The sequence below is a fragment of the Anas platyrhynchos genome, chromosome 5 (assembly GCF_047663525.1).
Source record: "Anas platyrhynchos isolate ZD024472 breed Pekin duck chromosome 5, IASCAAS_PekinDuck_T2T, whole genome shotgun sequence".
NCBI classification, from domain to species: Eukaryota; Metazoa; Chordata; class Aves; order Anseriformes; family Anatidae; genus Anas; species Anas platyrhynchos.
This window is the reverse complement of record NC_092591.1, coordinates 24527863-24541671: the sequence shown is the minus strand read 5'-3', so window position 1 is coordinate 24541671 and position 13809 is coordinate 24527863. Positions and strand designations below refer to the sequence as shown.

The following is a 13809-nucleotide window of genomic DNA, read 5'->3' as shown; positions in this document are numbered from 1 at the left end:
AGCTTATGTAGCCAGAGAAGTATGGCCTGATCCAAGCGTAATCCATGATCTACATAGAATATGGGCAATTGCCATGTTTAGATTGTGCTAGATTTTCAGCATGGAGGAATCTCTTCACGTTTTGACTCCCATCATCTGCTGAAACTGCTGGTTTTTAGACTTGACCTTTTCCACCATGTCCCTTTGAGCAGGATGACTGACTCCTGGCAGCTGATGCGTGCACAGAACAGGCGTTCTCTTGTTGGGTTTGTGTGGTTGACCTCTGGCCTGCCTGCTGATTCCTATAATACAGATCAGTGACCAGTGAAGCCAGAACGCTCCCTGCCTGTCTCTGTTACAGACACCTCAGTGTGGAACAGAAAAGAGGAAGAGGGGTGAGCTTGAAAGCGCTTACTTAATTGCTAGTAGAAAAAATGGGTAATAAGAATGACCTTGCCCCTTATTTATTGACCAGATCTTGGGAGGGACAAAGTACTTGACTTGATTCTGTATCACTTGAAAGGCTCTCTCTATGACCAATAGCTGATGAGTAGGTGTAATAATATGGGGTAATTAAATTTTGTGCTTCCAGGCATGTGGATGCCAGGGAGGATTCCCCTGCAAAAAAATACCTGCACACCTAACAACTTTCCTTGTAATCACAGAACTGTAAAGCCAGTTCTGAAGCATCAGAAATTTGCCATTTGACATCTTCCACTTACCTTAATAACCCCAAATGCAGCAGGTTATGTACAGAAAGTCAGTAGGAAGACTCATAAGTTAAATAAGAATGAGGGACAGGAGACCAGCAGAGTGACACAAGTGGGCATCAATGCTCAGCTGCCTGGTTCTGTGGCCCTTGTATTGTTTTCCTCACTCTTTCTTAAACTTTTATTAGTTATTGCTAATTTTCATTGATTTACTTAAACACATGTATATTGATTATCCTAAATTGCCTTCTAAGGTAGTCACCTGTGCCTTCCTCTTGGACTCTGCATGGATTAGTTTTCCCCCTGCCTTTCCACCCACCAGGGAGGGTTTTTCTTCCCTGCATAGTCCACCTAAGCCAAATAGCACAATATAAAACTGAGGGATCAGTCCTTCTGTCCCTCAGTTCAGGCCTTGCTGGCTTGATTTGCAGGAGTGATCAGTTTGTAACCAGCTGCGCTGAAGGCAAAGGGATCTCCAGGCTCTGAATATCTTTACTAGAATTGGTTGGAATGTTTTGCTCAAAGTGGGCTTGTTGTCAAAAATTATCATTGGATTCTGGACAAAATGCTTTGCTGAAATATATATGGTTGATGACAGTTTCTCAAAAAGGTGCTGGGCTGAAAGTCAGAGGAGCGTGTGTCCTCCCTTTACCTTTTTCAGGGAGTTTGAGCTGCAGCCTCCCACCCACCTCCCAACTTGTGGAAGTTTGCATGTTCTAGATCGTCTGGGGGCCATCTTCAGAAACCCGTCCCATGAGACTCTGCACGTGTTCCTCTCCAGCGGATCTCAGAGGATCTCATTTATGTTTGTGCTCCTCCTGAGTCTGAGCTCTGGAGGAGACCCACAGCATGGTGTCACTGGAGGGAAGCATGTGCCAGGTGCTGCACTTCTGTCGAGGCAGGCCCCGGCTAGACGCGGCGAAGGTGTTGGTAGGTAGAAGGAGGATAAGGGGTGCTCAGGTGGGCGATGGTGACGGAGAACTAGAGAGAGGATGGAGAAGGCCTTTGGCCCCTGCAACGAGTGGCTGCTGCCAAGCCACAGGCCCCATTCTGCAAGGCTGGGCCCCAGCGCCAGGGCTGCTTTCCTCCACGTCCCCCTTCTCAGCTCGGTGCCCGAGAGGCGGCTCCCGATGCAGTCTGTGGCGCGGGGAGCAATGGCTGCCGCTCGTTAGAAGCATTCCCCCAAGTCAGACCTATGGTACGAGCCGTGTGAAGCGGAAGACAATTAGGGGCTTATTAGTGTCCTGGGGAGACGTGTAACTTGTGTTGCTGGGACTTACCAAAACAGCGAGAGTCTTACCGGCAAGCTCCAGCCGAGAAAAGACTGAGGGATTGTCTCACCTAATTATGGGGAATGGGCCTCTTTGTGTTTGTGATTCGGTACGGTTGTCCGATCGCTTTTCTCTGGCTGCTGGCTCAGGCCGAGCTGGAAGTGTGCTAATTAGAAGAGAAATGGACGTAGTGATCCTGTCAGCTCTTGTTACCGGCGTGGACAAAGCCGAATATTATTCTGAGGCAGTGTTTTGTGAGTGTCCCCCTTCCAGCTCTCATTAAGGGCAAGGTTGGTGGACGGGGAGGGGACCTGCCCACATGGGTTGGCTAATGGAGCACAGTTACCGTTACTGTGCTAATTAACGGGCTCAGGAGGCAAATGTTTCTCCAACCAGCAGTCCCAGAAGCTGCACCTGGTGCTTCCAAAACTCAACCATCTCCCTGGGCAAGCAAGGCAAATGCTGTGTGTGAGGGGAAGGAGCTTTGCTTATGACATCCAGCAGCCATCCAAAAGGGCCAAAGGGCCATTATGGTGGTCAACAAAGAATGGGAAAGGGCAAAGAGCTGCAGCAGTAGTAAGTCAAACTCCAGCAATCTCTCCTCCCCAAATCGTATTCACGTAGAGTGCAAGGTGTTTTCTACCCTGCAGAGGTGAGAAGCGGGCAGCAGGGAGAGACCTGAGGACTTGCAAGGGCCTCCAGGTGCCCTCAAGAAATGTATTGCCTGCTGTGATCATCACAGGCCTCGTGTAAACAGGAAAGGGAAGACTGGAAAGCTGAGAGGTGACATGGAGGTGAATCAGACTGTCCTTCTGCATGCTGATAGGGGGATGCATTGCCAGAAGTGAGGAGCAAGACGTATGTACATATCAAGATATTTCTGTTGTCCCAGATTGTGAGACCTTCTGCTAAGCAAAATCAAAATGATTCACATGGGTTAAGGCAGGTGAAGATGATGACTGGAGGAGTCATAGGAAACGCTATAAAAAATGCATGCACTTTTCATGCCATTAGCTTAACCCTGCCAGAGTGAAAGTAGGGAGAAATACAAGACAAAACAATATCCAGGGCAAGTCTGTAGTGTCATTGCAATTGAGATCCCTCAGCAGAAGGGAAAATAATGAGCATGAGGCCAGGTGGCAGTGAGTAGTTTCATTTACTTGTCACACATTTTCTTTTTAATACATAAGTGTTTTTTGTAAAGGAGTGTAGTAACTTGCACAAGTCATAGCTGGTTGAGGTTTCGAAAGTGATAGGAATGTATTGGTGATTAAGCCTGAGTTGGATGTTATGGTCCTTCTAAAGGTCCCTAATTAATCAGTGTCTTTGGGCTAGATATAGTAAAACAGATACGGTATTGTCCTAAAACTTTACATTTTCTTTCTCTGTTTAAACAAAGTTCTTGTCCTCTTTCAACCATTTTTATTCAATGAAGACTCTTAATTCCCTGGACAGAAAGTATGTGGGAGAACCATTTCTTTCTCTCTCTCTCTTGTTTTTTTTTTTTATTTTTTTTTTTAATGATCACAGCAGATGCTGAACCCTGCCCTTCTATCTCATGTAGTCATGTCCTTGCCAGCAGGCCTGCAGATTTTTGTGGTGGCCAGTATGCATTTCTTTAGGGAGTTTTAAGAAGTTTCATCTCCTTATGGTGGAGAAGGGGTAATGTGACTCCTCTTAATGGAAAACGGTCCTTCATGTTCAATAAGCTCATTTTATGGCTTTCTGTACTCGTTCTGTATCCTCTTACTATTTTGAGAGCAATTGGAAAGTATATCAACACCTGTGCTTCTGCTGAGGCTTCAAAAAGAAGTTACATGACCCTGTCCTGAACTCTTACTGAATTGTGTTCAACCTGGGGCTAGGAGGACGGAGCAGCATGGAGCAAAATCAGCTGTGGGAAAAAGTGCAAAAAAGGATTATTAAAGATGAGGTTATGTAAAAGTGGAAGTATTCAAGGTGTTCTGACTCCCCCATAGCTCTCTTTAACCATACAGCTATTCCAGTAAGGAAGAGAAGGGGGCATCAGCATTTTTTTCCTGCAGGAGGAGCCTGGACAGTTCTTCACATTCCAAAAAAGATAAAAATAAATCATTTGGAATGTGTGCTTGGAACTGCTTCCCAAAAGCAGTCTTTGGAGATAATTGCCTTTCCCTCTTTAGACAATTCTCCCAGTTGCCTTTCAGTTCCTCAGACTTCAGAGAAGTGATATACTCCAAGCAAGGGTCTGTCTTTGACAGTGCCCTTACAATGTTGCCCCTTCCTCCATCCCACATTTTGTCAAGTTTTAAAGGTACAAAGGGTCTATGATTTTTTTTCTTGGGTTATTTGCCCCTGATGTTGTAACCATTCCAGTGAGGTCAGCTGCGTCTTTTCAAGGCTCCAGCAATAGTATGCTGTCATGTGGGATGAAGCTTGAACTCTGCTGTCTGCTTGTGCCTCCTTATTTTTCTGCCTCTAACAGCTGTGATCCCAGCAAGGAGCCTTTTCCTGCAGCACTGTATACACTGCGTCCTAGCCCTGAAAGCCTGCAGAGCTGTAGAAGCCTTTCCCTTTTAGCTGGGGTTCATTTCCTACCGGCTGCTGTGATGTCTTGAATCTTAGGAGTCTTGCCCAGATAGATCTCCAAAGAGGGCTTGAGAAGTATCTTCCCTGCAAAGAGGTTTATTCTAGAAGGAGGAGATACGTAATCCTCTTATTAAGGCCCAGAGAGCATTTTTTGTGCTCTGGAAGCTCAGGGATGGAGAGACCTCCTTGAGTTAGCACTGATGGCATTTCCCATGTCAGGGCTCCCTTGAGAGACTGTGTCTCACTCACAGACAGCAGGAGAAAATACTCCAGGAACACGTTGCTGTCACGATGCTGTATAAATAAATTCATGCTACGTTTCTGACTTCCAAATGCAGATAAGAATCAACCATGTACAAAAATCGTTGCTTTTGTGTTCTCCCAAGTAAGATGCTCTGGTGAAGAGCATCCTTCATACAGATAAGCAGTACTCAAGAATATTGTGATGACAGGTGATAAATATGCAGAATGCACATGGAGGAAAATGGTGCAATGGCTTCTTATGTTCTTCACTAAGACTGTCCAGCATGAACATACCATTTACTAATAGTACAGTAGCTGGTCTGAGAGCTGGAGCAGTGTTTGGAGGACATCTCTTTTGTAGTCTGAGTTATCAACTGCATAGTAGTAATCATTTAAGGCACAGTGACATCAGTATCCAAAAATGATTGTGCTGTGAATTCTAGAAACACTAACAGGTGAAGGTCTCTGTCCTCAAGAACTTATGAGCAGAGGAGGCAGTAAAAGACTGAGAAAAGGTGACACCAAGATGGGAAGAGACTTGTTGGAGGTCATCCAGCAAACACTGTGATGTCTTAGCCCCAGTCCAGTGGCCCTTCCACTGCTTGCCATCATCTTTGTTGTATCATTAAATAGATGTGTTTCTTCAAAAATAAATAAATAAAAAATGTAGGCACCTAAGCAATGCACAGGCATTAGTAATTTAAATAATAATAAATTGCAATGCAATACTAGTCATGTTAATCTTTTTTTTTCTTAAACACCTGAAAGAACTATTCAGAGAATTTTTTTTTGAAAAGTCACTTAAATTTAGTGTTAAAGACTGAGAATTTAAAAACAGAATACTAAAAAGGAAGATTTTTCACAGTGCTATTAACTGCACATTGTACACATGCATTCAGGAGAGCTGTGAATATTAGAGAGATTCTAATAATAATTATAACATCTTCACTGGTGTAGGAGAGCTCATTCTGACCTTCCAGAGCCTTTTAGACTCATACAGATAGGGTGTAAGTACTGCTTTCCAGTTTTTATATCATTCTGCACTTGTTTAGTCCAAATTTTTGCTGACAGACCAGGAAAGGGAAGATAAAACTCTTCTGAAAATGTAGTGTTCCTAATTCTGCCATGTTGAAATTCTTGCTCTGATGCTCTGGGAGACTGATCCTGCCATAACAGAGAACATTATTAAAATGACCAGTTACTGAAGCTTTCTTTTCAGCTTTCCATGGAGCTAAAACACTTCCCTAGCACAAGAGATTGCTTCCCTCATTTACTTCAATAGGTTTGGAAAGAAAAGAACTTTCTACAATGAATATTAACCTTTCTCATTAGTGTAATACATCTGTTTAAGGTTTACAAGAGTTTCACTAACAAGCGAGTATCAAAGTATTATTAGTAAGCTATTTTGGAGGGAGAGGACTGTGGAAATTGGGTGATATGGAAGTCTGAATAGAAGAGACAGGAAGGGGAGAAGAAGAAAAAAAAAAGGATGTAAAAAAAAGGGAGAGGAGACCAAGGAGACAGCCTGGAAGATAGCAAGGCATGGGTTGGCACAGGGGAGAATGCAAAAGAATAAAGAAGGTATAAATGTAGTTTAACAAGAAAAAATGTGAAAAACAAGCAAAAAAAAAAGAGGAGGAACTAATAGGAATACTGTGTTTCAGCAAAAACAAGTTGATAGAAGAGCAGAAGTTTCATAATCAGTGGAACCAGCCAGTGAAGTGTGGCTTTGCTTATGGATGTTTCTCTCAAGAGTATGTCATGCGTGGATTCTCTGATGTCTGACAGGATGAGCTCACAATTTGGCAAGGGCAGCCATTAGGTTTCTTTCCTTTGTCAGCTCCTTAACATAACAAAATTTACACAAGTATATTATCTACCTTCAACAATATTGTCTACAATTGGCTGGCAAGATCCAAAGTTATTTGAAAATCCACACATCGATGGGTAGTAAGATAAAATGGTGAATAGCTGAAATTGCAAATGGATTGAGTGAGAGATAGGGAAGACTAAAGAATTAGGAAAATAGGGATTTATATCTGTTATTAATGTGTTTAATTTATTTTACGACTTTTTTCTTTCCTAGTTCTACATTAAAAAAAAAAAAAAAAAAAAAAAAAAAAAAAAAAAAAAGAAGAAGAATTAGCTAAGATCCATTGAAAGCCCTCCTCCCAAACCAGGCTAACTTCACTGTGAGTGTCTGCACCAGTCATTTCTACAAAGAAAATCTTTTACTGCAGTTTTGTGTCTCCAGTGTGCGAATGGGTGCTCCCCTACCAGCTACTTGAGCTCTGCTGGAGTAATTCAGCATGTCAGTAAATTGAAAACCTGGTGTCTTTTCCCTCGAGCCTTTCCCTCTACCATTACTGGAGTGGAATACACCAGCAAAACCTGCCTGGGACCTCACTGACCACATCTGTGGGACACAGATACTGCAAAGACGTTGTGGTCTGCTGGATAGGGATGAATTGCAGTTCTATTACTTAGACAAACAATTTTTCTGCTGTCCTTCACTGCAAATGCCCATCTTGCTGGCTTCTGCTGGGGTGTTTCTCATCTGGTGTTTTCTAGGGACCTCCTCACAACTGGATACTGTGGTTTGGATAATACTTGAGTTTTTACAGGAATCTCATTTTATTTTCTGCTGGTCTATCTCATATGTCTCTCCACATTTCATTCTCTTAACAAAATTTCCTTATTTCCAGGCAGAAGGTGTCAAGAGGTGTTAAATAGGACAGAACTGAATGCTAATCTCTGTCACTGTTAAGACCTCTCCCTCCAACACAATACCTTTTTATGCATCATTATCCTTTATTTGTGGATCTCCAGCCAATTTTTCATTCCATGTGGTGGTGTAGCCAAGCCAATTTGAATTAATTTTGAGTAGGATTTATGTATCAAATCTTTACTAAAATCCAAACATATCAAATCCATCGTGTTCCCTTCATCCACTAATTTTATAATTCTATTAGAAAAAAAAGCAATCAGGTTTCTCCAGCACAAATTGTTCTTTATAAATCCCTGTTGCTAATAATAGTTTTCTTATCCTTATCCTTAGGTGGCTACTGATTTTTTTTTCTCTATTTTTCACTCTATTATTTTACTGGCAATAGATATTCCTGACAACTCTAAATTTGCCTTTTTCCTTCTTTAATGAACAGAGCCACAGTTCCTCTTCTCTAATCTCCAGACAGCTTCCCATTTTTTTTAATTTATCAAATCCATGGTAAAAAAAGTATGTTTGTCATTTTCCTTATAAGGAGTAAATAGACATCAGAAATCCCAGTCCTGAACACTTGACTGCATAGGCAAAGTGCTATATATTTGATTAGCCAAGAGTGCTGTCAGTGAAACAAACGTGGAAATCATTAACTTCTTAAGTGAATCCAGTCAGGCTTTTTGCCTGCTAATATCCATTCTGGACAATTGTTATTGCCTCCTGAAGAAGTATCAGGAGGGTATTTTTACATGATTTTCATTATAATGTTCATAAATGTCTTTAAAATTAAATAAAAATATAATTCATATAAGCTACATACATATATATATGTAAGCTATACATATTATTGAGGGAAGCTAACAAAAAGAATGCTATCTTATCAGATCAGTAAATGTATTAGTCTCAGTATTGGATAGGAGATCAGTCTTCAAATTAATGCCAAAATAAACAACCCCTATAAATTCTAAGACCTAAATAGGTTAAAATCCCAACTTAGAGTTTTACCGAAGCAAACAGAATCTGTACTTTAAAGGAGTGAGTATCTGATGTCTATTAATGCCTAATACATATGCAACTTCAAAATGCCTTTATGTGGGAGAAGTTGTGATTAGATACTGTGAATCATCTGTCCCCTTGCTCCTTCTTCAGGCTCACTTCTCTGGAGTTGCAGGAGGTACGGTCACCGCATCAGTCGAGTCCATGCAGAGGCAAGCCTGCTTGCACCTGACTTCTGTTGGATAGGAGATCATTTGGCATCCCGATACCAGTCCCATGCTTACCAAAAAGCCCCCTTTGTTCTGGACTTGTGGTTTTTGCTTGGATGCACAGAGACACGGATCCTTGAGAGGAGAAACTTGCTTGGTGGCTTACTCTTTCCAAGGTAACCAGCCACATTTGGGGACTCCAGGAGACTAGTAATCTCTGTCACATTCTGATCTAAAAATAAAGGTTTCTTTGTATTTGATCCTCGTGTTTCATACTTACTGTCTTGCTGCACCTTGAAACAAATCAGATATGAGATCCCCCTTAGAACTCCTCAGTTAAATTCAAACAAGTTTGCAACAAGTCAGTACCACCGCACGTGGACTTAAACAGTCTTGTGTAAGCTAACTGTTCAAATGTTCCTTATTTTCTACAGCATTGAAACTAATACCTTTTTGTTCTCCTCTCACTCACAATGTTAAAATGCAGATCACATATCAATGGTTTGTTCTTATTTGGGTCAAATGTTGTGAAAAAATCCAGCGTTTTATGGAAAAAAACATACAAAATCCCTATAGAAGTAATGGGAAGAATACTAGCACAAAGGCTGGTCATTCGACATTTATTCATCAGCAAAATAAATAAAAAAAAATTGAGGTAATGATAAATTTCACAATTGCTATTTCTCCTGCTAACCTAAAATGAGATAAATGTTCTTATTTTTCTTGCAAACAAGATAATTACAGTAACCCTCTTACTCCTGAGCAAGGCAATCGATCAGGCAGCTTCTCTTCTGAAACCCAGATATTGATAGAGAATAGTTACTTAAAAGCTCTTCAAGATGAAATATGTTTGGAATTCTATAAAAAGTCTGTGCACCTGTGTACACTCTCCTGCTAACTAGCAGGCTTCTCAGGCACATTAAGTTAAGCACATCTATCAGTAATTTGTGCATCATGTACTGTGTTTGGGTTGGAAGTATAAAAATTCAATCCTTCAAATTTAAGCTTAAAATAAGGGCTGGTTTGCTGTGACTGGGAGCTCTGTAACATAGGCATGTCACATATAGAAGTAGCATTTGAAAAATATCTTTCCTTGGACTTCAGAACTGGGAAGTTGACCTGACTGGTATAACTTAATGGGACAAGGATATTTGTGGTAGTTTTTGAAGCTGTTTACAAGAGTCTTGACCTAAAATTCAGCAATGCCAATAGCAGACTTCTCATTCATCTGGGAGAGATGTCATTCTAGACACTGCATAGTATGTGTCAACATACATATGTACAAACCTGGCACTTACATAACTAAGTAGCTACTTATATAAATTAAAAAAAAAAAAAAAGTTACTTATATAAATAAGCTGCTTAACCATTCCCTCAAAGATACATGTGTCACTACACATCCACACAGCAAGGAAGTTGTCCCAAAGCTTAGTTCTTGGAAGAGTTCTGGTTCCCACAATACATTCCTTCTTCGGGAAGGCACTCAGCATTACAGGGGGGTGCTTGGTGGATCAGACTTCCTACAGAAAGAGAGAGGTCTAAAGGTTTAGTGAGTTAAAACTTGGAGAATGGGCATTTCCTGTCCGGTTCTACCTTCGGCATCCCGTTGAACGTGGGTAACCACTTAATCTACCCAGATCTTGGTGCTCCATCTGTAAATTGTTGATAACAATAAGTGATCTCACAGACAATGCATGTGATTAAATGTATCACTGTTTATGAGACTTTGATGTGCTATTGATAGAATCTGTGTCAATACAGAAAAGAGGAAGAAATTCACTACCTAATGCCTAATAGTGTTGTACCCACACAGTCTTTGTATTTACACTGGAAGGCAACAGCCTTGTAGTAGTCAAGATGAGAAATGGCCAAGCTTTAGCCAATTTCAACAATGGATCTAGAGAGAAAAGGAGGCAACTACCTGTCTGGGCTACTCCATATAACTCCTCTCCCAGGTTCTATGTGATAAATGCCATAATAAAAGTTGTTGGGGTGTTCTCCTCTCAAATACAACTTAAATTATGTACACCTTCTCCTGAAAGAGACAGACACAGGAGAGGTTCTGAGCAGGTGAGCAAAATTTATTCGTCACGTAGGGCCATTTGGCCTTTGTGCCATGAATCATCGCTGAGTCTGTGTGTATATAGGGTAGAAAGAAGCAGCAACAAATAAGAGGAGGGCATTAAATAATGATTGCCATAGAGACCAGGCAGATTTACCCATCTCCATAAAATTTAAACAAGAGAGCTTAGAAAATTAAAACCCAGTACATTTCTAAGAGATAAAGGGAAGTGTATAAGCTAGGTGTAAATGGAATAGCATGATATTGAAGGAAGTTGTTTAGTCAAGTCTCTCAAATCCACTCAGCGATATGCAGAAAAGACACCCCTAACAATTTTTCATCCCTTTGGATCACACCAATAATATGAGGATGGCACAGCACATCCATAGGAGACATACACAGCTGTAGAGCCCAGGTAAGGCAGAAGGGTGATGCCAGTGAGCAAAGGGGAGTGTGTGAGAGGGTTGCAGTTGTGATGCAGCTTCCTTTGGACAAAGAGCCCCAGCAGGTGAGGTCAGACTGTATTTGAAAGTGACTTTATTGAATTTTTCACCAGACTTCCTTATGGGCACCCACAAAGAGCTGCCATCCCATTCCTTCCACTTCAGTTATCTATGCCTTCATCATCTGTCTGCTAGCCAGTGAGCAGTGCAAACTACCTTGGTATGAAGCCTGTGGCTGCCAGGACAGTCCAGCTGCCATGGTGTGCCGTGGTCACTCAGCCCACTGGCATGGCTTACTATTACTATTACTAGTTCAGCCTCTCTGCCACTTTCTCTACTGGCTTACAAATGAATCCTGAACCAAGCTTAATGATCAGTTGTTTGGGTTTGGAGCAAGACTTCCAAAAGATGAGATAGCATTTAAGGGTGGTGAGCACCCCCACAGTAATGAGAAGCCATCACGAACCTTGGCCACCATCCCTCTGTGATCCTTCAAGTATATTTCCTCGGCTACATCCCGCCCAACATAAATACACAGCAGCCAGGTATATAGTTTAAGAAATCCTCCTCTGCTCTTCTCCTCAGCATATCTTGTTACAACCACCAAGTACATGAAACAACCCTGCCTGGCAGTGGGCCCTGCTGTACAGTAAGCACGTGTTTCCAGTCTGCTCTGAGCTCCTGGGTGGGTGAGGACTGGTGGCACCCCCTCTGCTGGCACTGGCCACTCACCTTGCCCCACAGGGACTCCAGGTCCCCTCCAGCTCCTACCAGCCTCTTTGGCCTTCTTCTCCACCCCCTCGCCACCCCATTACTGATCTCCAACCCCCCTGTCCACCTGGAGCCTGTTTTATTTTCCTGGGGAGCTTCCTGTCCCTTCTGTGGGTGTTTGTCCTCTGTGGGTGTTTGTCCTCCATGGGTGCCCATGCTTGTGCCCTGCCCTGGGCTCAGCCGGGGCTGCCAGGTGAGTGCACGGCCCCAGCCCACGTGGCGTGAGGGCGAGGGGAGCCCTGGGGGGCTGCACATCACCTGACCCCCTCCAGCCAATTCACGGAGACAGGACGTCAAGTTAATGAGCCCTCAGGCCCGTAATTAGCTGTCAATTACCTCAAATTAATCAACTCCTCGCCTAATTAAGCATAATCGGCAGGTGGGCAGAAAACGGGCCATTGTGCGGGAGCCATGAGAAAAGCATGGCTGGCAAACTTGGTTAGCATCAGCGGTGCATCCCCGGACGCCGCGCCACCGACACCCGGGCGCCCCGGCCCCGGCGTGCCCGTGCGGGGCTCCAGGGATGGAGGGGGGCCCGTGGGGGCAGCCGTGAAGGGTGTTCGTCTGCACCCAGCAGCACGGGGCGCTGCCTGCTACGAGCCGTGGCGCGGTTTTGTGTTATTTATTTGTCTCGTGTTTTTCTATTCTTGCTTAACATTCGTGTCCCTAATGCGTGTGGACAGTGTGGAGGAACCACGGATGGTTAGAGACTGGTAAAGGGCTGGACAGAAGAGAAACCCCTGAGAGGTACACGGAAAGGATCGAGGCACAAGAGGGAGGAGGAAAAGCAAATAAGTGCAGTTGCAGAAGAAACTGCTGCAGCAGGACCATGCTGCAGACCTGTCGGTGCGTGTTTGTGGGCAGGAGGAAGGGTTGAACCAAGCAATGCAAAAGGGTTGCGTTTAGTTTTTCATTGGGGCAGGAGATGCTCGTGGGGAAGCAGGGGCAGCCCAAATCATCTCACCCTCCCTGTTTTCCCTCTGTAGTTGCTGCTCTGTTTGCTTTCTACACTCCTGTTTTTCATTTTTCTCCGAGAATGGGGAATAAAATGCTTGTTGAGCCAGGCCTGCCTTGTTTCTGAGCACATCTTCTTATGGCGTGGAGATATATGTAGATGGAAAATGGTGTTTCATCGGGTATTAATTACTACCAATAAAAATGAGTCATATTGCATTAATTTTCATGTGGAATTAACACAACAAAAAATCCTCCAGAGCTCTGTTTGGCGGAAAGGAGAAGTTCCCTGCCGGGGCTGGGGAGGGAGCAGGTCTCCTGCCAACTTTCAGATGTTACCAGAATGCAGGACGCAAACTGTTCTCTGCTGCGCCAGGCAGGATCCTGCACCCTGCCTGCTAAATCCGGGCATTTACACACCCAACACCAGCTTAATTTAACTGCAAGCAGACCTCAGGATCTTTCTGAGCCACAGACAAGAAGGGCTGAGGGAAATGCAATTTCACAGTAAAAGTATTGTGTGCGATATTAAAGTGAAAGGTTTTGATTATGTCTAGAAAGTCCATTTTTTTATGTAGCCAGATTATCACCCAGCGTGCTGGATTTACACTGCATTAGTGATGGTCAAGATTAGAGCAGAATCCCCAGATAACAAACAGGAACACAAGACGTCAATTTATGACATAATAGCAATAGTAATACAGCAATAATCATATTCGGCAGAAGAAGGCTGTGGTGGAGGGTGAGTCAGATCTCTTGGCTCTGAAGACAGGAGCTGCCTGCTTTGAGTGTCTTTGATTAAAAATTGCTCTCTTGTGTCCAGAAAGATGATTTTATGTTTTATTCCTGACAGGAAGGAAAAGCAACAGCTTGGCGCATGTCTA

General features: G+C 43.1%; 1 protein-coding gene across 1 annotated transcript in view; it reads left to right on the top strand.

The window, feature by feature from the left end:
- Positions 1-8890, top strand: part of LIN52 (lin-52 DREAM MuvB core complex component) — a 55229-nt gene extending 46339 nt beyond the window's left edge. The window contains exon 6 of the mRNA XM_027459621.3: positions 8640-8890. Within this exon, the coding sequence (XP_027315422.3) occupies positions 8640-8875 (236 nt within the window). The 3' untranslated portion in view covers positions 8876-8890. The remainder of the gene's footprint in view (positions 1-8639) is intronic.
- Positions 8891-13809: the final 4919 nt, after the last annotated feature.